We start from the raw sequence: 24809 nt of genomic DNA on the forward strand, positions 1-24809 counted from the left end.
GCAGCTTCATAACCCAGCACTCAACCGCTGCGTCACCGGGGAGGCCTGCTATTTTTTTTTTTTTTAAATAAAAGAAAGAGAAAAGAATCTCCCACTTCCCTACTGCCTTTCACAAATGCCAGTGGTGCAGGACTAAGGACTGTGTGCAGGCTTCTCCTCCAGTCTACCAACCCAGCACCCAACCAGCACCTCCTCCCTTCAGTCTCCTAAGCATCACCCGTGTTCTCTCCACTCAGATCCCCGAAGTTGGGAGACATTGAGATTTGGGGGAGGGGGGAGATTTCCAAGATATTTTAGATAATGCTACTCTTAGAGTTCAGTGTTTTCTTCTCAAAGCCTAAGAGCATGACAGATTTGTAGGCGCAACACACCTTTTCTTCTGCCTTCTCTCCCCAAGTTCCTAACAGGAAGAATAAATCAGAATTTCAAATTTTTCAACCTCAGGAAAATCATCTGTGCCCAGAAGATGGTTCCAGTTTGCTTTGTGCGTCAGTTTAGGGTGAGGACAGGACATTGAAGCCTGATGCTCCATTTGGTTGCCATTTTCACAGTCCCCCCCCCCTTTTTTTTCCTTGCAAGGAGGTCAAAGAGAATTGACAGTTCAGTGAGGAGAGGGAGGAGGAAAACGATATTGGAAAGTGAGGGAAGGAAGTAGATTCTTAAAGAATAATAAAACTGTATTTTGCTAGAGGATAATTCTTTTCCCTTCAGAAAATTCTTTCAATTATATTCTTATTTGTGTTTTACTAAAATCTTGGGAGGTGGACTTTTTTTTTTTTAAAGATTTATTTGTTTATGCAAACAAGAACTGGGGCGTAGGCCAGAGGCGTGGAGGGTGAGAGGATTCACCAGAAACAGAGTGGGGAGCAGAACAGGCAGATCTACTGAAATACACTGCTGAGGAGTGCAGTGGGCAAGTCAGGAGAGGTCTGATGCGCTGTGTGGGTAGCTCCCTGGCCAGGGATTGAACTCGTGCTGCAGAGACTGCAGACAGCTTCATCGGTTGCTTCTCAACCCCTTGCACCACCAGGGAGGCCAGGGAGGTGAACTGTTTGTCAGTCTGGTTGCCAACACAGGGTTCCAAAGTCACTGTGTCCTGAAGGAGATTGCTGGCTTCTCCCCGACCTGAGCATCCAGGATACAGAGGATCACCAAGGTGATCACCACGGTTGTTCAGCACCATCACCTCCATGACCCCATCTGGAAGTTAAACCTCCAGCCTGGCTCCCCTACCTTGGCGGCTGTGAGGAAACTGAAGGGAACAGACCTGGGGCCCTGCTCAGACCTGGGGCCTGGGCTCAGATCTGTGCCCTAAGTTGCCCACACCCTCAAATGCCCTGTTTGGAGACTACCAGCTGCACGTATACTTTTTCCTCCAGTTCACCATCCCTGGCATCACATTCCTCCTTAATCCCAGAGTCTTCCTTCCCACCCACTGGTATCTGTGCCTCTCTCATCTCTCCTCTCCTCACCTCTGCTCTCCCTGCTCAGCAGTACCTGCAGGGTGTGTCTCACCATCCCTGCCAACCTCCCAGGACCCTCTGTCCTGAATTCACATTCTCACTTCCTTTGGCATGGAGCACTTGAAGTGACCCAGAGGGAAGGGGAGGATCTGATCCCACTGCTCGGTAGGAGAAGAGGAAATCTCTGAATCTACTGCAGTCTACTGTCACGGCTGCCCTAGGGTGTGCTCCTAAAACCCCCATGGAAGGTAGGGAGGCATTTCCTTGTAAATCCATTGTTGGTGGCTTCATAGAACCATTTAGTATTTTTTAAAAATATGCATCTGTGGTTTCAATGTCATGCACAACATTTCTATGGGCAAAAAATTTCCCTGTTTTAAACAAACTACTTATAAAGCTGTGGGCCACTGCTGTTTCCTAAATGAGGAATCTCTCGTTACATGGCTTGGAGGATTGTTGAGATCAAGAACAGAGCTTGGATGTCTTGAATGACAGTCTTGTAGGATAAAGTGTTCCACACTAGAATTTGTTTGTTTGCGTACTCCAAATATTCCTCCCATTCCCTTTTTCCCTGGAAGGTTTCCACTGCAAAGTCCACAGACTTTTCCCTTATAGATTAATCTCCTTTCTCTCAATGCTTTTAATATTTTTTTCACTGTCAATGAATTTCAACTCTTTCATTATAATATATCTTGATGTGTGTCAGCTTGGGATTATTTTGTTTGGAATTCTGGGCCTCTTGGCTTAGGACCTCTGGTTCATTTGCCAGATTAAGATATGGGTCTCAGCTGTTACTTCGATTAAAATATGTTCTCTGCCTTTCTCTTTCTCGTCTCCTTTTGTTATCTCCATGATCTCGTCTCCTGATATTATTTCTCTTTGGATTATCTCAAAGAAATCTTACGCTGTTTTCATTTTTTTGTTGTTGTTGTTTTTCTTGTTTCTCTCATGTTCTCTTTGGGTGTTCTCCACCACTGCGCTTTCAGCTCACTTATTCGCTACTACTCCTGTTTGTCGACAATTGAGACCCTCTGTTGTATTTTCCATTTAGTTATAGTATTTTTCAGCTCCATTAATTCTATTTGTTAACAGTCTCACATTTTCTTAAATTATTCTGTTCCTGTTTTTAATCAATGCATTGTATTCCTAAGTCAGCAAGCACAGTTATAACAGATTTCTCTTCAGGCATATTCCATAGTTCTACTGGATTCCACTTCTTCTGGGGTTCTTTTGCCTCAGCATTTGTGATTTGTTCTGTCTCTCCACTTTCAGTTTTCATTGGTTGTAAATGAGAGTTCCTTTTGTTATCTTGGTAAGTTGGCTTTATTCCCCTCCTACTAGAAGCTGGGTAATATCCTAGTTTTTTGGTGGTTTTTTTTTTTTTTTTAACCCAGGATCTCTAGGTTTTTATTATTTCCTAGCCTGATGCTGTTGCACCTATTTAGATGCTGGTACACTAGTAAGTGTTAGTAGTGGGAAGGAACTGAGGCAGTAGGACACAGAAAGTTCACCTGCAGGGAGCATCATGGTTTCAAGATTTCTACAGTGCTATGGTACCCAATTTGCAGTGTGGAAATCCACAGTGATTTGCTCCCTGTGACAACTCCTTGACTAATATGTCTCTAACAGTCTTATGCCTGCCTCAACTTCTACACTGTATTTGAGCAATAGATAGAGCACTGGGTATAGACAATAGTTGAGACAGGGTCGTAAGCTTGGAATTGTTTCTTTTTTTTTTTAAGATTTATTTATTTATGCATACAAGAGCTGGGGTACAGGTCAGAGATGTGGGGGGGGGGGTGAGAGGAGTCACCAGAGACAGAGTGGTGAACAGAACAGGCAGATTGACTGAAATACACTGCTGAGGGAAGCAGCAGGCAAGGCAGGAGAGGTCTGCTGCGCCATGTGGGTAGCAATCTGGCTGGCCAGGGATTGAACTCATGCTGCCGAGGCTGCGGATAGCTTCACAGTGCTGTGCTTAACCCCATGTGCCACCAGGGAGGCCCTGTTTCATTTGTTTTCTGAATATACTGTTTGAATATACTGGAGAGTTTTCTCTTTAAGATTCAGGTGCTGCTAAGTCTGGTTAGTGAGAATATTTAGTTATTGTCATGGCTGGGGGAAGAGAAGGGATAAAATAGGTGTTTTATAAATCACAGTCATAGGCTGCAAATAATAGCCTCTTCTCTGAGGGGACACAGCTGATTCAATCAGCTCTCCCCACCAGTTCAAGCTCCAGTTTTGTTTTTGTTTTTTTTTCAGGAGCCATAGGCCTCTGCCAGTATTGCCTGTGTGGCCCACTCTACACCTGTATTTCTATAGTTTCGCATGCTATTTGCACACCAACTGTGTGAAACCCCTTTTCTAGTGTAGTGCTGGTTTTTAAAGTCCCCAATTTTTAAGACCCTGTTGAGTCAACAACAGCGAAGGGGCTCTATACAATGACTCCCCTTTCCTCTTAAAAGTTGGACTGTCCTAATACCACTCTAAATGTAGTTTAACTACATTTTTCCCTACCCTTTTTTGCCATGCCATTGCTCTTGAAGTATGTGATAATCATGTATTTATTTTTGATGAGTTATAATCTTTGGTTGTAATTCACTTGTGAATATGTGGAGGAGGCCAGCCTAGTGTCTTTACTCTGGTGACATCTTGCTACAAAATTAGTTTGCATCACAGAATAATTTTTTTTTCTATTTTCAGAACTTTTTGGATTTTGGAATTGCAGAGATGGGACTATGAAACTAGCTAATTTATATTTCTTTTATCTCCGGTGAATTTTTTTCATATTCTATTGGCCTTTTATAATATTTCTTTTGTAAATCAAATCACCTGTGCTCAGCTCTTATTCATTTCTAATTAGAGTTCTGTCCCTTTTTATTGATGTTTAAGAGAGTTTCACATATTTGACAAAAATCTTGCCACATATTTTAGAATTATGTGTCCCACTTTGTAATTTGAGTTATATATTTTTGATGTTTATTTAGCACACATGACTTTTATGCCAAATAGTATGGAAGTGTTTTCCTTTATGGTGATTGTCTGTGGTATCCTATTTGAGAAGTTGTTTCTAGTTCCAAAAGGCTATAACCATTAATTTATATATCCAGTACTTCTAGTGGTTTGGAATTATCCCTATATATAATATTCTACCTAAATATCATCAATCTGTCCAAATGTTATTTTATGCTAGCTTTAATGTAGATTTTAACCAATGGGCATAGTCCCACCTATTAAACAATCCTTTCTTTCCCCACTGACTTTAAATGCAATCTTGATTGTAACAAACTTTTGTAAACATTTGTATCTGTCTTAAGAGGTTCTTTTAGCTCTGTTGATCTATCCAACTCTTCTGCTGCAGCACCACACTATTTCCATCAATACATCTTTATTTGAACATCCACTAGGGCTAGGGATGAGGAAAAGATGAACAGGTGGAGCACAGAGGACTTCCAGGGCAATGAAACATCTACAGTGATATTGCAATGGCAGATACATGGCATTACACATTTTTCCAAACCCATGAAATGCCCAGCACCAAGAGTGAATCCTAATGTCAACTAAGGACTTTGATGATGATGTGTGCCCACAGGTGCATGGATTCTAGCAAATATATCACTGGTGGGGGTGTTGATACTTTGTATGTCTGGGCAGGGGGTATATGGAAAATCTCCATATGTTATGCTGAATTTTGCTATGAATCTAAACTGCTGTAAAAATGAAGTTTATTAAAAAATCAGGACTAGACATTACTCCTGAAACCATAGATTTTATATTCAAGGGAGAAATATAAAAAGATAAAGAAAAAAATTAGAATAGATTGCAACCTAGCAAGTATTGTGATACAAATAGGTACCACAGAACAGTGCTTCTCAAACTCTATGATGGACCAATTAAAAAAAAATAAATCCAGTATCTATTAGGATGAGCAACCTCTTTGGTATGCTCACTTTAAAAAAAAAAAATTATTTATTTATTTAATACAACAACTGGGGTACAGGCCAGATGTGCAGGAGAGTGAAAGGATTCACCAGAGACAGAGCAGGGAACAGAACAGGTAGGCGACCAAAAACACTGCTGAGGGGAGCAGCGGGTGAGGCAGGAGAGGTCTGCTGCGCCATGTGGGACCCTCACCGGCCGGCTGGGATCGAACCAGCACTGCAGAGGCTGCTGACAGCTTCACAGTGCAGCACTCAACTGCCTGTGCCACCAGGGGAAGCCCTTTAGTATGCTCACCTTTGAAAAGTTATTTGCAAACTTTCAAGTACTCTATACATATTAGTTGTTATTTGCCACTAATTTGTAATGGATTCTTTGTTAAATGAAGATACTTATTCAAGCCACTGACCTCCTTCCTCTAAAGAACAATGAAATTGCAGTTATAAAATGCAGTAGTATCCTCTTCAGAAATTGCTGTCTTACACTAAGAGGCTGAAGTACATTACAAACAATGGCTCTGATCACAAAATCATCTTAATAGCTCACTTCTTCTCCAAGTAAAGTAGAAAGATGGCATTTGCTGGAGATAGAGCCTATAACCAATTTTTTTTTTCCTTTTTACTATTTTTTCTTCAAGGAAGCGAAGTTTCTCTCTTCACATTTTATATGTGTATGAAGAATACAGAAAAGTCCTCTTTGGAAGATGAATACTACAGTTATCTAGGCTTACCTAAAAATGCCTGACTATTGCATGTGAGGCTAATAGACTAGTCAAAACTTGCAAAATTAGTACACATTGCAAACAATAAGTCAGAGCAGGCCAAGAGTCTGAGCATTAGCAGTGGTAATATTCTGCACAGGGGCAAGTGCCATCATTTATTCCAATGATAGTCTTCTCTGAGCGATACCCACAGTAGTAAAATATAGGCACTGTAGGGATGGGTCCCCACCTGGCAGAAGGCAGGTGTCCACTATAGTTGTGGCTGAGAATACACATGTTCTCTTCTCACACCATAAAACTAGTGTTCCCTGAAAATTAGAGTAATGTCTGGTTTTTAAATTCAGAAATTAGATCCCCAAATAGGCTACTAAACCCACAATAAATCTGAAATGGCCCATGAAGAAAAACAAGTTGAGGCTCTCGTAAGCTAGATCAACGACCAAACGTGATCAATTTTATAAATCAATTTCACTACATTTTGAATTAACAGATTAATAGGTTAATGGGCTAATCTAGAAACCTAAATAGTACCTAGTTTCATAGTTTCCATGGATACCATGTTCCAGTTACAACACGCTTTTATAGCCCACTCGTTTCTAAGTTGGGGACATTTCTGTGTACAAGATGCAGGTGACTCCCTTAGACCTCCAAGCACACACCCACCCTAAATAGTCCCTTTCTTCTCCTTCTCCTGATCCACCCTGTCCCCTTATCTACAGTCTCCCTGAGATGGGCAGTAACCCATACCCACACTGCCTCTTGTGGCTGGCACACCAAGGGGATTCCTTCAATGTGATTCTGTACAAAACGACTAGTTCCCCTGTGAACTGCTATTTCCGCTGGCTGTGGTGATACTACCAAATACTGTAGTTTCTTTGAAAAATGTCACACACCCTCAGGAGGAAGTGGGGTGTGGTGTTATAGCAGTGCAAGATGAGCATTTTGTTACTGGTATACCTGGGAGTGAGAGTCCACACTGTCATGTCTTGTGTTAACTGGTCATGTCGTTGTATTCACAGGCGAAAAGGGAGAAAGTTGAGTCCTGGCTTTCCAAACCTCCTCCTCTGATCCCTCTTGACAAGAGTGGCCCACTCCATTCTGAGGTCCCCAGGCTTCTTTAGAACAGGAGCCATGTCATGTTTTCTTGTCTAGTATAGGGCTTTCCACATGGAGGTGGGTTAAGCAAATACTCATTTAGCAATAACTTCATTTAATTAGCCAGTGGTTAAGTGTATTCTAGGTCATGTCAGATAAATCCCCTGAGCAAGGTGCCATTCATTTTAAGTAACTTGTATCAGGGAGAATTTCTAAAGATACTTTGGAAAAACCCTATGTGATAATAGCTATCTTTTCCACCAAGCACCATTATAAACATTTTCCCTTTATTAATTCATTCATCCTCACAACAACTGTATGAGGAGGTTTTAATATATCCCCCGTCTTGCAGATACAGTCACAAAGAGTGTCACCTGTCCAAGACCATGCAGCTGGTAATGCTAGCACTGGCTTCCCCTGGCAGGAAGGATCCTTACCCAATTACATTAGGAAGATTATAAAACATCCTCTGTCTCTTTAGAGCCACTGGGTTGATAGATGGCAGAGACACAGAAAAGTTATCTGTTTTTCCCAACTTTATGGAGGTATAAGTGACAGTTAAAATTGGGTCTATTTGAGATACACAATTTGATGGTCTGATATGTATATATGTTGCAAAATAATCACCACAATCAAGCACCTCACAGTTACATTTTTGCTTTTTGTATAGTGAAGATTATCTGTTAAGAATAAATTTTGACAGGGCCTCCCTGATGGCGCAGGTGGTTGAGCGCAGCGCTGTGAAGCTGTCTGCAGCCTCTGCAGTGCCGGTTCCATCCCGGCTGGCCACAGAGGGTACCCACATGGCGCAGCAGACCTCTCCTGTCTCGCCTGCTGCTCCCCTCAGCAGTGTATTTTAGTCAGTCCACCTGTTCTGTTCCCCACTCTGTCTCTGGTGAATCCTCTCACCCTCCCACACATCTGGCCTGCACCCCAGTTCTTGTATAAAAATAAATAAATCTTAAAAAAAAGAATAAATTTTGACATAGGAACAGAACCACAAATTAAAGTCACTTCCTATATACAAGCAGCATCTTTGACCCAGTGATGATAGTTAACTATGTTTAGAAAATGGTGGCAGGAGACCAAGTCCCTTCAGCTTTATGTGAAGCAATTAGCTTTTTGTAGACATCAGCCACAAGATCCTCACTGATCCCAGCCCGCTATCTTACTGCACGAGTGGAGGAAACACAGAGGTGAGACATCCACCTGGATGACATCCTGGGAAAAATCACCCACATCAGCAGAGTTGACCTCCCTTCCAAAGACAGCTTAAGTTTTTGCAAGAAACTTCAACTCCACATATTTTACCCATTTTTTAACTGTTCAAACTATAGTAATGGGGTGAAAAGATCATTAAACCACAGGCACTGACAAAGAGAGACATCAATTAGTAACTAAAGTAATTAAGCAAGTAGGTAACATGGAGGCTGCCAAGAAAACCTATGCCCACGGTCGTAACAGGTCCTTTGTAATTAGGAACTTCTAGAACAGATGGAAACAATCTCTGGGGAAATCTTCATGCTTTTATTTCCTCCCTGACCTAACCTTAAATGGCATTTTCTACCAAGAAATAATTGACTAGTTTGGGTAAAGGCACTTAGCAACCAATATTGCCCTACACATTCTACCACTTATTAGCTATGTGACCCTTCAACAAGCCACTTACCCACGCAAGCCTCCAAGCCTCGGATTTCTTATCTGTCTAATGGAGCTAATTATACCTACCTCAAGGGCTAGGCGAGATGGAGTAATATAAACTCTATAAAGCCTTGCACAGTTTTGTGAGTTGCAGGGGGCCCAGTAACTAACCCTGCTAGGCTGTTTATGCTTGAAACAAATAGCCAGATCAGGAGTGAGGGAGATAGAAAAAAATATATACTTGATTAGTAAAAGTAATTAAATATAGGAGATTAAATGCTGGCTTGGTGGATATGGCTAAGGCTTTGAAGGAAATCATTTGCTCATTGTGCACAGTGTCATAAGCAATGCTGGACAATAGCCGGTCTCCAGCACCCACAGGGACCGGCCCCACCCCTCATGGTACAGGAGACAAGAGGGCAGATGAGGTTTCTCAAAGTTGGCAGAACCCTCCCAAATTGGGTTGGGCAGGCACAATTTCTTCTTCTAAATCTCATCCATGCCATAAATCACTCCAGTTCCTATAGGGCACAGGAAAGAATTTCTGAATGACACAGTACGTATGAGGTCCTTGAAAATGAGAAAGATAATTGAAGGATGGCCATCGTGTGAGGATGGAATGGAACAGCCACTCCAAATAGGAGGCATGGTGTAAACAGAACCATAGAGAGGGGTAGTTGTGAGGGACAGAGCATTCGGGGAACTGAGAAGTAGAGACTGGACTCCTGCTGAGATTCATGCTCTGTGGGAAAAGCAAGTTGAAGCCAACATCTGAGATTTTCAAATAACAAGCTAAGAAGTCACGGTTTAATTCAATGAGGACTGGAACAGTTTTCTCTAGTATTTGTGTAATTTGATCAAAGCTATGTTTTAGGGGGACTATTCATGTCACACATTTAAATTAGTGCTAGAATATTAATAATGTCATCCAGGTGCTTTATTTTCTGTACTTCAATTACTTAATTTCTATCCTATTTTTCAATTTTTTGGTGGATATACAGGTGTATTACATTAGTCTGCCTGGGCTGCCATAGGGAAACCCAAAGACAGTGATTTAAACAGCAGAAATTTATTTTCTCACATTCTGGAGGCTGGTAGCACAAGATCAAGGTGTGGCTGGGGTTGGTTTCTGATGAGGGCTCTCTTCCTGGCTTGTAAGTGGCCCCTTCCCACTGAGTTCTCACCTGAGAAAGTGGGGCCTGGGGGAAAGAAAAGGAGAGAAACAGGGTGCTCTCTGGTATTTCCTCTTCTTAGAATACCAGTTTATCAGAGTAGGTCCCCACCCATATGACCTCATTTAACCTGAATCACCTCCCCCAAAAACCCCATCACCAAATACAGTCACAGTGGGGCCTAGGGCCTCAGAATATGAATTTGCAGGAACACAGTTAAGTCCATGAGAGGGGAAATCTTATTTATGTTTGCAGGTAGGAGGGCAGTACTAGCTCTATCAAGACATTTTCCTTACTAGTTTTAACACCTGCTTAAATATAAGTATTTGTTTCTTTTGTCATTGTGGCACAGATGTAGGGGTCATTTTAGACTATTATCTTCAGTTCATACTTATTATCTTAGTTCACTTTGAGACCATGCTTGTGGGTATGAGACCAGTGTTTAATTTGAATCTTTTTATTATGCTCCTTTGTAGAAGCACTAGGATAAAATACTCCTCTTGAATTTTGCCTGAACCAATGCATTTGGAAACCATTATTTTTTTTTTTCTCAGTCCCAAGTTTGCTATTAATTCATTTATGTTCTCGCTTCTATGTGTTAGGGGCTTTGCTATCACAATGACTACTCTTGTTTCTGTAAGACCCTCCTACTCACTGAGACATTGACAAAGTATGGCACTACAAAATATCACCCCAGATTTTTTTTAATAAAGAAGTATGCCAATTCTTATTGCTGCAAAGCTGAAAATTATTTTCAGGTAATGAGAATATATAGCATTTTTATATGCTTTCTATCTCCATGGACCTTTTCCAAATCAGGTTTTGTTTTGCGGTGGCAATCCTTACCACCACAGTGAAAGCATTTGGCAGGTGTGAGTTGAGGTAGATAAACAGGTGAGTCAGGTCCCAGGAACCAAGAGACCAAAGTCTCCATTAAAAGTACATGATCTGCACGCGGCTGGGCAGTTACACTTGACCATCTCCCTGTGACACAACTGTATGCTAAATGAGACCACACTTAGAGGTGAAAATATCGAGCTGTAAGAGTAAAGATTCTCTACACATTTAAAGTATGATGATGTTATTTCACAGCTGGGATAGCAAAAGCATGAAGATTGGATGAATGTACTGACAGCACCTTGCGATCACTGCCAGCATCAAGGTGACTCCAGCAGAGCGGAATGAGTGCTTAGGAAAGACTGATGTGGGGTTTTATGGCAACTTGGTGTAGCACACAGAGGAAGGCCACTTAATTCAGCCCAGATAGATTCCTAAAAGACCATTCATACTTTCTGCCTGCCTCTTTTTAGCACAAACTAATAAAGTCAATAAGGTCCATTAGAAAATACATCTCGGTTGCAATAGTAATAATAATAACTTTTTTTGAGAGTTAACTATGTGCCAACCCAATTCTAAGCACCTTACATGAATTTGCTCGCTTCATCCTTGCAGTCCTTTGAGACAAGTAATAGTATTAGCACCATTTTCCTAATGAGAAAACAGGCTTAGAGAGGTTCAACAACTCTAGCAGTTGTGTCTGCAGTGGAATCGATCCTCTGCCTGTAACAATGCCTGGGATTTTTTTCTTTATATTAGCTCTCTTTAGAATTGTCTACCACTTAATTGGACCACAATAAAGCCTTACTAGTAAAAGAAATGTGTGGAGATTAAGAGATTATAGATAATGTTTTTGAAAATTAAGCTCCTAGCGAAAAAATGCATTGAGAATTTGCTACATATCAGAGAGGGGCTTTCGCTGGAGGTGCCAGGATGATTTAGACATGGTCCCCGCCCACAGAACCGGCAGTCTTGTCTGGGAAAACCCACATGAACCAATAAGCTTAATAAAGTGTTATAGGGAAGTACAGCCTGGTGAATACCAGGGCTTAGTCTCCTCCTCCATCCCACAAGCTGACTGGAATGTCCCAAAGAATGTGATAACAGAGAAAGAAAGTCCTTGATCAGAACTAGGGTTTAGGGAAGTAAGGCACTCACTCTCTCTTGGAGTCGGCTAAATGCACACAGGTGAGACCAGAGGGAGTTACTCATACCCCTCTATAATTTGAGTTACTCATACCCCTCCTTCTGAGTAGATGTGCTACCTAAAAGTTAAGGAAGAGAAGCCCTTCCTCAACCCATTGCCCTTATGGGCAAAGAGCTGGAGACAAAGACAGGGCATAGGAGTGATAGCATCTACCCCACTGTTGACTTTAGTAGGGCAAAGGTAAGGCATGTAAATATGACAGATGCTGTCTCCCAGGGTAGCCAGAGAGCCTTGTGGGCCTGGAGGGCAGAGTAAATTCCACCAAGATGTGCTGGAGAGAGGCTGTTCTGGAAGGGGAGGGAAGTAAAGACTTCGAGAGGAGGTCCAGACTGAGCAGGAACTGGAAAGATGAGAAAGTGGCAGGGAGGTGGGGGGCGGGGGGGGGGGGGGGGGGGGGGAGCTGGTAGAGGATGGAATGAAACAGGAGAGCATTCCAGGGGAAGGAGCCTGACACTAGCAGCCTGGAGCTATGGGATAGCACAAGCTGAAGAAGTGGCAGTAGTCCTGCACAATCTTCACAAGATCCTACGGGCTGCAGCATGAGATCTGCCTGGGAATCAGGGGTGCCCAGGATTGGATACAAAGAAAGAAACGGGGTAAGCTGCCAGCAAGAAGCCATGCAGATGGACCTAAGGCAGCAGTGAAGGCCGGAGGGGTACAGGGTACAAGGCAGGAAAGAAACACATTGGTGTGGGGCTTGAGGGCGGTGCTGAGCTGAGAATCACGGCACCAGTGAGTGAGTCACTGAACTACAAGAGGCAGATTTGGAAGCAGGTAGTAAGTTCTATTTGGATCTTGTAGTGAGAGTGTCCTGGAGTTGTCCAGCAGAGAACTGAATGTGTGATTTATTACTCAGATAAGAGGTCTATGGAGGGATAGAACCTGTGTGTCAGTGATAGCCTTACAACAAACAGTTGTTTAAGAGGTGAAACTACCATGAAAGCAAGGAAAAATGAAATTTGTGAAATTTATACTCCACAGAGACGTTGGGGAGGACAGGCCTGATAGATGCTATTCCAGGGAGTGTATTTTTGTACACAAGCAATTCCCCTTTCTATTTTAGCACCCAGGGAAATCCCCCTTCTTCCTTACTATCAGCTCTGAGCACGAAAAAGCCAACCCACAAGACCTTTCATGTTAACTTCATTCTTGTATGCTTATTACAAATCTTCTTACCTCGGGACATGCGTACATATGTGTACACACACAATTATACATGTATGTGTGTATTCAAATGGATTAAAGAAATTCATACTCCAAACAGCATTGTATAAAAGTATGATTAATGTTGTACCTGCCAGATTAGGTAGGAATATGTTTTAAAATATCGCTAATTGCACAGATAGGAAATTATTATTGTGTTTTATTTTATATTTGACATTTCAAACTTTTTAATAAAAATTAAATATGAATTGATGCTCAAAGAAAATGTATTATCAAATTATAATGTTATTTTTCTCTATTTGTGCTAAAATGGAAACTTTCTGAAGAGCTTAACTGCTACAAAGTATAAGGGTAAAGTTGTTTTTAAGGTTTTGATCATTTCCTTTTTGTATATTGAAAACATTCTTGATTAAGATTTCAATTTAGGGGCCTCCCTGGTGGCACAAGGGGTTAAGTGTCAGCATTACGAAGCAATCCACAGCTACTGTAGCATGAGTTCAATCCCTGGCCAGGGAGCTGACCCACATGGCACAGCAGACCTCTCCTGTCTCTCCTGCTGCTCCCCTCAGCAGAGTAGTTCAGTAGACCTGCCTGTTCTGCTCCCCACTCTGTCTCTGGTGAATCTTCTCACCCCCCAACCCATACCTCTGCTCTACACCCCACCTCTTCTCTTGTATAAATAAACAAATAAATCTTTTAAAAAAAAAAAGATTTCAATTTAGAATTTTATTATGTGAATTCCCAATTTGCTAAAGCATATTCTTTGTATTTATTTCTATAACCCCTAGATATATAACCCATGCCTATAAATGCCAATAGCATTTTTTTTTTCATTTTTGGTCTTTAAATTATCTTACAGTAAAACTGACTATTTTGGAATGCATGATTCTGGGAATTTAAGTCTAGGCTTCTATGACCACTACCACCATCAGGCTATAAAGTAGTTCAGTCTTTCCCCAAAACTTGTTCAAGCTTTGTAGTCATACCTGCCTGCTACCCATACCACTGGTAACCACTGATTTCATTTTCTTAGCTAGTTTTGTCTTTTCAAGAATGTCAGATAAGTTGCAATTATATAGTAACTTCTTTTATTTGGCAGTTCTTAAGTTGCTCACAATGCTGCCTGTTTTTCCATGTAACTAGCTGCAAATATTGTTTATGTGTGTGTAGTCTGTGTCAATGCAATTAATTATTGGGTCATAAGACTAATTCTTTATAATTTGCATATGCTTATTATAGAATAATGATGTTAACTTATTGTCTGTTGTATTTTCCATAGATACTTTCTCCTGTTAGGTCTTTGCCTTTAAATGTACAAAACCTTACAAGTAATATCATTTGTTCAGTAATATGGCATTATTCTAGTGACTACTGAGATTTTTTTTAGTTGTGAAAAGCTGTTTATCACAGTATTGTTTTACATGGAAAAACTGGAAACAGTCTGTGTAACTCTAGACCTTTTATTAAAGCAGATCATGGAGTTGTCCCTCAATAGAATATCAACACAAGAATTAATGGATGTTTACAAAGATGCACAATTTTTATGGTAAAATATTAAATTAAAAAGCCAAATAACCTCATGCATAAAGTATGAGCACAGCACATAAAACAAGAACACAAAACCCATTAATTTTACTATTAGAGAAAATACATCAAAGTAGTAATAGCAGGTTGCTTTTATTGGTGGAACTATGAGATATTTTACTAATTTTGCATATTTTCTTCATTTTTCACAATGATCACCTATTACTATTACAGGAGAGGGAAAAGTCTGTGCATTTTAGGCGTAAAATGCTACCTTTTGCCTTAAAATTGTACCCTTTGAGCTTGAGTCTTTATTGAACAATGTGTGTGGTAAAGCACACAAATTCCACATCTGTCTTTAGATACTAAAATATCAAATCATATCATTGTGAGTAGAGTAAGAAAGAGAAGCAGTGGCTTGGCTATCAAACAGATCTGTGTGTTGAGTAAACTGTCACAGTGATTCTGGGTGAGGGGTTAGAGCAAGCAAATCTGGTGAAATGGCAAATGAGGCTGGATTGCTATGAAATAAGAAGTCAGCTGATGGGTAACCAAATCCTTTGGGAACAGATGGACTGCACTGCAACGCTCTTCCATGCTATAATAGAAACCCTAATAACTCTAGTGCTTTCAATCCCCAGACAGATTTTTCCAGATGCATGTTAAGCTGCTATCGCCTAATTCTAAGCCTAGGCTAGAAATAGCAGTGACACATCTGTCACTAAAGGTCAGAGTGGTTGTAATTCAGGCTTTATGAGTCCATGATCCCTTCACACTCAAACCAGAATTACTTACTTACCTTTACTCGTATTGAGGAAATCCTTTAAAAGTCCACATATGGTAAATCCTCATAAATGAGGATAGTGCCTAGTGATTTTTCCTGTTTAGTGAAGAAATACAGATTTGTCTAAAAGACTGATGTAGCCCAGGAAGGAGTGGTCCCAAAGAAGTCCTCTCTGGAGAACTCTGTTATTAGCTAGGCTCTTGCCCAAGAATTTTAAGCTCAGAGGGTGAAGGAGGATCCCCAAAGACAAATCTGGTAAGTCATCTGCTAACCCTACATTGTGACATGTACAGCATATGTTTCAGAGACAGAACACCCAATAAATCATGATGTTTACATAATCATCTCCTTTAGTTAAACCTGCTAAACTACTCAGGAAATTGGAACTTTCCTAATATCCATGAAATCAAGAGCAGTTGTCAAGAGCCCCAAACTTGACTCTCTATTGGTTCAAAAGCTAATTGGAGAATGCTGGAAAGAGACTGACCATCTTCTGTGACTGTGCTAGGTCAGGGGTGATGGGGCTAATATTTCCAATCATGTCATTGATTCTCACATCTGGGTTTCAATTATTTCAAGTAATTTTTTTCCATTATACAAAGATGGAAAAGATACCTACTGCTTTGTTCTTTCATCTCTGGCTTACTTAAGAAATTTTGTGAAAATTGACAAGAAAATGGTTCAAGAAGACAGAAGAAGCAAGGAATTAACTTTCTCACTAAATACTAGATGATAGTTTCAGATTGATGGGATGTCATGGAAAAATGCTGCTTTTTAAAGGTGTTTAGTGAGGTAAGCAGCCAAACAAGAATAAATAAGGAATAGCAGGTGCAAATGAAGAAATCAGACTACATTACTAGAATTTGTAGCCAACACAGTGATGATTTTTACCTATCTCTAAGAAAACATAATTATTACTTCTTTGACTCTTAAGAATTAAAACATAATTATTACTTCTTTGACTTTTATTTTGTTCATCCTTACCCTATAAAGTTCTGTTTTATGGTGGTCAATGATTTAGGATTAAGTAGTTCATAATGTTCTAAGGCTCATTACACACACACACAACTGTGAAGAAAGCAGACTTTCTGGAAATGTCTAAAGTAAATAGGGGTCAGCTGCTAACTGCCCAGCACCCATTCCATCACACTCATAAATAGCCCATGTAAGAATTTTGTGGTGTCATATTTAATTGGTATGACTAAAATAGCCTCTCTCTTTATAAACTCTTATTCTTAATACCGTGTCTTATATCCTGGGTACCAGCTTGAACAGAGGAAATAAAATGTTGGAGAACATTTGCCTTGCTCTGCAACTATTAAACATAACTCCATTAGAATGAGAGTCGGATTATAGTTTAAACTAATGAGGTTGGATACTGCAGACTTCCAGAAAGCCTCTTTCTTTGCAAGTCAGTCTGTGGTTTGGTGTGAGCCCAATAAAATACTTTGTGAAAGGGGAAGTAAATGCATTTGTTCAAATGGATAGTTGAACCATTTGAGGCTTTGGCTGTCTGTGATAAAGCACTGGTTAAGTGGGGAGGGTACACCAAAAATATGTTTTAAGGTCCAAAAACAGCCTTTGTCTTTTGTCACTTTGCAGGGAGCAACCATGTCACCATTTCTTCGAATTGGTTTGTCCAACTTTGACTGTGGATCCTGCCAGCCATGTCAGGGAGAGGCTGTTAACCCTTACTGTGCTGTGCTCGTCAAAGAGTATGTTGAATCGGGTAAGCTTGAGTGGGCGTTGAGGGGAGGGGTACAAAGGAAGATCCTGCCATGAACTGTAAAGTCAGGCTGTCCTGGATCTTCAAGGTCTTCTCGTTCAACCTAATTTTATCATTCAGGAAACTGATGCCAAGGAAGTCAGTTCTTCCTCAAGGGCAAATGAACTGAGTGATAGATTCTGAACTAGCCCCAGGTCTCCTGCTCATGTTCTATTTCACTGAACCATTTCCACATGAACAGAGAAAAGGGGCAGTGGGCTGAGGACAACAGGAAAAAAATCAACACATGAACTAAAATAGAACATGGGACCTGTATTGTTAAGACTGGTTGTTGTCAATGATTACACATAGATTCAGTCTGCATCACCACCCTAAAATTAACTCTAAAGATGGTTTCCTGCTTCTGTGACTAAGCTTAGATGAATGTTACAAATAAATATACAATTAACCATTACAACCCAAATTTCAGGAAATTTACTTTTATGTTTACTAAGACCTGGATGAGTGAAAATAGTCATATCTTGTCAAATTCAACTATCTATGGGTAGTTAGTGGCAAGGAGTGTGACAGCCCTCCAAGCTTGCTTTTGTGGGTTTAGATCATCAGTTAAAATGATCCTATTCTGTTGGGAATCTTTCCTAGTCACTTCAGCCTGCTTCCATCCTCCTTGAACCCTGTCTTTGCATTTACAATTCTTAAGAACTTTCTCAAAGAAAGACAGGAGGAAGTTTATATCCCACGATTTTCCTAGGCTCATTACATTTCCCTATTTCTTGTTTCAGCAGATACTTTGGATTTAAGTGTGATTATCACTGGGGCAGGATGCAAGTTGAGCAAATATCAGTGCCATTAAACTTTTCCTTAGAGCTTCTATTCTACCTGAGGAGATGGAAAATAAACAAAAATATAATAATAACAAGTGCTGTTCAGAAAATTAAAGCAGAGCAAAGGGGGAAAGGAGGGTTGAGAATGGAGATGTGTGTTATTATAGAGATAAAAGTATAGTATATGTGTATATCATAAGGTAGTCCTAAAGGGTCTCAAAGGAGGTGACATTTACAAATGGCAGGAGAACCCTAGTCTGCAATCGAGAACCTCTAGCCAGATGTTTTCAGTTCAGAATTCCGGGGTTCCAAATCCTACTGTGTTGGCTGTTACCTCTCTTAAAAGTCTCCTGCTTCACGGTTGACTTCATCCTTCCAGCCACTGTGAGTGCATCAAAGCTGAGTAGACGTCTGAATTCATCTTGGTTTCCCTGGTGCACAGATTTCTCTCCTCTTTAGTTAAAAGTGAGAATGGCACTTGCTCCCAATCTAAAACCTTTCAAATGTCATAGAAATCTTTGAAGTATAAAATGTCTGGGTTTTTCAAAGCTGCTTTTGACTTAATGGGTCTCCTGGATCCAGTTCTTTTTACAACCGCAGGTCTCACTGACATTTGCCTCCTGAGAGTCTGTTTTTTTCATTTCTTCTTCTTCTTTTGGCCTTGCCTTTGAACTTGGTTTAATCAGCCATGTGGATCAAGGAACCTTGTCAAAAAAGGAGGCAACTTTGTTTTTTCAAAAGGTTAGCCTGTAGAGTTTGGAGATTTTTGTTTTTGATTTTGTTTTGGCTTTATTCTGAAAAGAAATCACTCTGAACATTATAATTCAAGTTTTACTTCTATAGAATTTTAACTATAGATATATAGAAGTTTTACTTCTAAAGATTTTGCTTCTATAGAATTGTTCCAATCTTTGGGGTGTATTTTCCATGATGAGTCCATAAAACAGGGACAAACAGGACATGGTACTGACAGCCTGTGAGCCCCTGGAGAGGGTCGGGTCCTATAGGTAGAGGGGATCCTGAGTTCTCATCCTCTTTATAGGTGATGACAAACCTAGTGACAGCCCTGCTGGAGAAGGGCCTGGGCCTGTCCTTTGTCAGAGCCTGGAGAGTGAATGGGCACCTTTGTCAGGGATGGTTATAGTTGAAAGGAGAGGCTTCAAGTCCGTGGAAGTAAAATGTTATTCTGATAATTAATATGGCCATTAGCATTTAAAAAGCCCAACCTCACTGTAGGTGCCTTGGTGGTGGGTGTGATATGGAAACATACACTTGAAGGGTGTCATCCTGCAGTCAAATGCTCTACCACTGAGCTATACCCCCAAAGGGTGTCATCCTGTATCTGTCAAGTATGTACAATGTTATAGATTAGTGTTGCCTCCATTAAAAAAAATTAAATTTAATTTGAAAAAATTAAAAAGCCCAATCTCCAGCGAGGCTTCTTTTAACCAAGTCATAAACATCTTCCTCTTCCTAGTCCACCTTTAGTAGTGCTCAATTTTGTACCCCTGACAGCCAGCTTTACCTGAATTTGAAATTTCAGCTTGTTTAACTCTTTGTATACTTCCAAAATAGCAGCTTAACAAATGCCCATTCTGTTTTAGCTTTGTGTGTTAGAGAGAAAGGGCCATCAGAACTGTTGTTTCCCTCTGCTTTAAGGGAATTTCTCTTTTGCCTTATCAACACTTCTGAATTATTAAATCTGTCACTGACTGTTTATTATCACAAGAAACAAGCACTCAAGTACAACGACAGCTTTTTGTTTCAGGAATGATTAAAGAATAAATACTATAGAAATATGGATGGAAGACAGGACACCACCACTTAACCCTACTGGTAAACTCTTCCCCCATCACCTGGTGGTTCTTGAGAGGTTTCCCTGTACCGATCACCCTAAGCATGGTTCTAATTACTAAACATTTGCAGGACTCCAGCTGCCTGCCCTCCCTCTAGTGCCCACTTTGCTGGCTCTGTGGATAAGAGATCTACTTCCCTGGTGGTGGACTTTGCTTGGGGTGCATGGTATATGTAAAATGTATCTTCAATTGAGAAATAGAGGAGGAAATGTGAGTTCATTATATTTTAAAGTGTATTTATAGCAGGTGGAAAATTGTAAGAATCTATTTAAAGGCACACTTGTGACATTTTGCCCGTGTCATTCAGATAAATACAGGTTTTTTGGGTTATTTTTGTTTGTTTTCACTACTTTTTCAAATACCGGTGAAATTCATGGGCCATATGACAGCCCTTTATAGATTAACAAAGGAGGGCCCCAAAAGGCAGAAAAGTATAAAATGTAAAAAACAAGATCTGTGTCACTGAACCCTGCCAAATACACCAGGCTCACCCCCCAATTCTTACTGCTCAGGTGATTGCCATCCAAGTCAACCAACTTGGATGTTGTTGACAAGGGAAAGATTATCATCAGTCTAAGCCATGATTGGATCTTTGTTGCTTAAATTATCCTAATTGACTTTGAAAGACATTACCTTTTATGTAGAGCTGGAAACAGTCTCATTCAGTCCTATGTTGTCTCTAATTGTTTGATGTGTTACTATAGTGTTCTCAAAGGAATTAAATATCCTACAAACAGAGCAGAGGGAATGTGAAATGCTGCTGAGTTATTTCCCAGAGTTGGCTAAAAGTGTAATGAGAACATGCCTTCCTGTACCTAGAGAATGGGCAGATGTACATCCAGAAGAAGCCAACCATGTACCCGCCCTGGGACAGCACATTTGATGCTCATATCAACAAAGGAAGAGTGATGCAGATCATTGTGAAGGGCAAAAATGTGGACCTAATATCCGAAACCACGGTGGAGCTCTACTCCCTGGCCGAGAGATGTAAGAAGAACAATGGGAAGACAGAAATATGGGTAAGTATCCAAGTGGGGAGCTTTATTTAAAGTATATGGACTATTAAGTGTTAAGTACCATATTAGCTGAAGACTAGCTGAAAATTTCAATGTCATCCTGTAAGTATGATTAAGTGGCCTCCATTATGGTGGAGAGAACATATTGACATATTCAAATCTCTTTGATTCCTACATAAGGTGAAAAAAATTCTCCTGTACTATGAAAAACTGTTTTTGATTTATAACTATTAAAGTAAGGTCAGAAAAATTACAAATTCTCTCTAATTTGGGAACCTAACTGATCTATTAAGATATCGCATAGATATCATGTTATCTGTACAATACGACAGGGAAAATAAGAGGATTGAGCAGAAATTGATTTAATGTTTGGTTTTTCAGAATACTTTACCAATCCCTAGGTTATTTTTTTCCAGCCATAATGTATTCCTTAACTTACTTTGTACTAAAAGTACATCCTGCATAAACCATTTTACCACATCAAATTTTTGAAAACAGGTTTTAACTGTTTTGATAGCAAATGTTCTGAAATGTTAAATGGAAAAAATAAAAAAATCCAAATTTATAATGAAAATTTGACCCCCCAAAAAAAGAATATATAACAGTAAAAACTACTTCTATATGTATGATCTAAACCCCAGAAAATCTTTGCAAATGTTTCTCATTTATTTAAAAGGAGATAATCTCACAGTTCTGCTTCTTCCTACAACTCAGACTTTTAAGAATTCTATACAAAAGATTTTCAAGGTATGGGTTTCAAAATAGGAACAAGAGAAGTAAAAAAAATCAAGATTTTTGTATCTTTGACCTAAAAAATTACTATATGTATCTATAGTAGATATAGATATAATAGATAGATATAGGTCTTTATAGATGGATGGATATATTGGGTTTACACAAACCAGGTGAGAGAGGAGGGTGGAGACTAGAGCTGGCCCCAATGCAGGGAGGCTTCTGGCTAGGCTTGGAGAAAGAAGAGATAAAGTGCAGGAGATTTTCCCTGTTTTCCCCTCATTCCCATTGACTTTTCTGCTTTCTCCCTTTTTTTTTTTAATAAAAAAGTCACCAAATTCCTAAATTTAAAAGTAACATGCTATTTGATTTCCTTCTCACTTAATGAAAGGATAACTAATTTTTAATTCCTGTTGTTAGGATTCAAAGGTAAAAAGTTTTGTTTCTATCTCTCTTAGAGTAGTATTTGATTTCTTATCTAGGCTTTTTCTGTTTTTATTTTTTTTAAGATTTATTTATTTATACAAGAGCTGGGGTACAGGCCAGAGGCTCAGGAGGGTGAGAGGATTCACCAGAGACAGAGCAGGGAGCAGACCAGGCAGACGGACTGAAATACACTGCTGAGGGGAGCAGCAGGCGTGACAGGAGAGGTCTGCTGAGCCATTTGGGTAGCTCCCTGGTTGGCCAGGAATCGAACCTGCACTGCAGAGGCTACGGACAGCTTTACAGTGCTGTGCTCAACCCGCGATGCCATGGAGAGGGCCCTTTCTGCTTTTATGATTATCAAACTTTCCACTTTTTTAATTTTCCAGGATTAGTTAGCCATAGCCCTGGGTGGCCTTCAGAGCCTCATTTAACTCACAGCCTCCATTTATCACCTGTTTTTTTTTTTTTCTTTCAAGGCTAATTCTTAATTTACTTTTATATACGGTGTTTCAGGACTAACTGGTTGTTTTGGACTTGCATTTTCCAATGTTGCTTCTGTTGAAATCTGCTTTCTGAAAATGTCACTATTTCAAAATTAATATTTTCTGGTTTGCTTTTTACCACCACAGATACCTCTAACTTCTAAACACCACATTGAGACCCACCTTCACTTTTCCCAAGGTTTTAACTGTTTGTGTAGCTACCTCCTAAATCACTCACAAAGCATGATGGAATATGACTTTCCATGGATAGTTTTTCCCACAGTTGACAGGTTTAATTTCTTCCATCTCACTAATTCCTGAATATTGATAAATTTTCACCATTTTAGTTGCTCTTTATCGCTTGCTCTTCTAGTTCCATTTTTACCTCTATCTTTATTACTTATTTCACAACCCAGGGAACAATAATATATATATATAATTGATGTCAAAGGCCCTTCTCTTTTTATTCATCTGTTGAAGATAGTGTATAACTGACCAAACAAGTTAATTTAATATAAAATTCTAATAGTAGTGATGCATAACATCAGAGTGACTTCTATGTCCATTTTTCATAAATCCTTGAAGGCTTAGTGACTTGAACAAACTTATAAAGCTAGGAAATTATTTAGCCACAATTCAAACTCAATCCCAGGTTCAAGTGGACACTAAAGCTATTTTTCAGTTGTTCCAGTTAACCATTAATTGTCACTAATGACCTTCAGTTCATTGTTTTATTCTTTTTGGTGTATTAATAATATAGTGTTTGACTATAGTATATAGCAATAGTTGTCAGATTATCTTAGATTTGCCATTTTCCTTCTTAGGTCACATAATATGCTGTCCTGCATCATTCCTTAAATGTCACCCTGTTCTAGTCCCTTCTACATGATGATACCAAAATATGTTTTTATTCCTTCCTGGACCAATATAATTAAAATTTCTTTACTAGATTATCCAATACTCTCCCAAGGAAACTGTCTCCCAACGTGAAAGAAAAAAAAAAAGCCATTCTTATTTATCGTCTTGATTAACCTGGAGGGATTTGGGAGAGGTGGGGTGGCAGGAAGGGGGAGGAGGAGAGGGATAGAGGGAGAAAAGGAGAGGAAGGTGGCGACTCTCAAAGCCAAATTGATCTTTCCTTTCAAAGTGAGCTACTTGTTTCTTGAGTGAGTCAGTTCCACCCTCAATTCTTTCACCTAAGAACTGAACCTGGGAGCCTCCCTGGTGGCCTAGGGCTAAGTCTCAGCATTATTACCCTTAGGACCTAAATTTGATCCCTGACCAGGGAGCTAACCCACATGGCTCAGCAGACCTCTCTTGTCTCCCCTGCTGCTCCCCTCAGCAGTGTATTTCAGTCAATCCACCTGTTCTGTTCCCCACTCTGTCTCTGGTGAATCCTCTCACCCCACACATACACACCTCTGGTCTGTACCCCAATTCTTATATGCAAATAAATAAATAAGAAGAACTAAACCTGCCATTTTAGAACTCCTCAGATAAGGAGCACAGGGCAAGAAAATCAAATGAAATCTGTTGTAGAATTTTGTTTCTTCCTTGTGGAAGTTTTGACCTCCCAGTAAAATGAATGAGTTGCAAAGGTGTTGTAGTAAAGCAAGGGCTGTATGCACTGTTCCATGATAACTTGTGAGTGAAGTGAGAGGGAGCCAGGCTTGGTTTCTGCACTGGAAATCTCCTGCCCTCACTCAAGGCACCAGTTGTTATGTCACATTCTGACTTGTTTCACATTCTGACTGACGTTTCTTTCTCTTCTCAACCAGTTAGAGCTGAAACCTCAAGGCCGAATGCTAATGAACGCAAGATACTTTCTGGAAATGAGTGGCAAGTGACATTTCTTCTTCCTGTTTGGGGGTGAAGAGGGTGTGTCCCTTCTCCTCATCTGCAACTGACTGTACTTTAGCAACTGCTTAGGAAAGAATTCAGAAAAATGGAAGCAAAAGGAATTTTCTTAAAATCTTTAGTGGTGCTCCCACAGGAGTTAACAATACATTATGTGGGCTAGGTAGCAATACAGAAATAAAAACCATTTATAGCACTAGTTTCTAATGGCTAGGGCTTTATTTTAGTTTGGGGATTTAATGTAAAAACAAGGGACTCTGTGTGTACACATTGTCTATGTATAAATGATGTGACAGAACAAGCTATCACACTGTCAATAGAACACAAAATGAGTAAGAAAACA

General features: G+C 40.0%; 1 protein-coding gene across 2 annotated transcripts in view; it reads left to right on the plus strand.

The window, feature by feature from the left end:
- Nucleotides 1-17158: 17158 nt before the first annotated feature.
- PRKCQ (protein kinase C theta) overlaps nucleotides 17159-24809 on the plus strand; it is a gene marked incomplete at its 5' end in the record, with an annotated part of 65441 nt that continues 57790 nt past the window's right edge. For both annotated transcript variants that reach the window (XM_084253781.1, XM_084253782.1), the window contains 3 exons: nucleotides 17159-17276; nucleotides 20773-20972; nucleotides 24388-24448. In XM_084253781.1, the coding sequence (XP_084109907.1) occupies nucleotides 17159-17276; nucleotides 20773-20972; nucleotides 24388-24448 (379 nt within the window). The remainder of the gene's footprint in view (nucleotides 17277-20772; nucleotides 20973-24387; nucleotides 24449-24809) is intronic.

Source organism: Talpa europaea (assembly GCF_964194135.1).
Source record: "Talpa europaea genome assembly, chromosome: 14".
NCBI classification, from domain to species: Eukaryota; Metazoa; Chordata; class Mammalia; order Eulipotyphla; family Talpidae; genus Talpa; species Talpa europaea.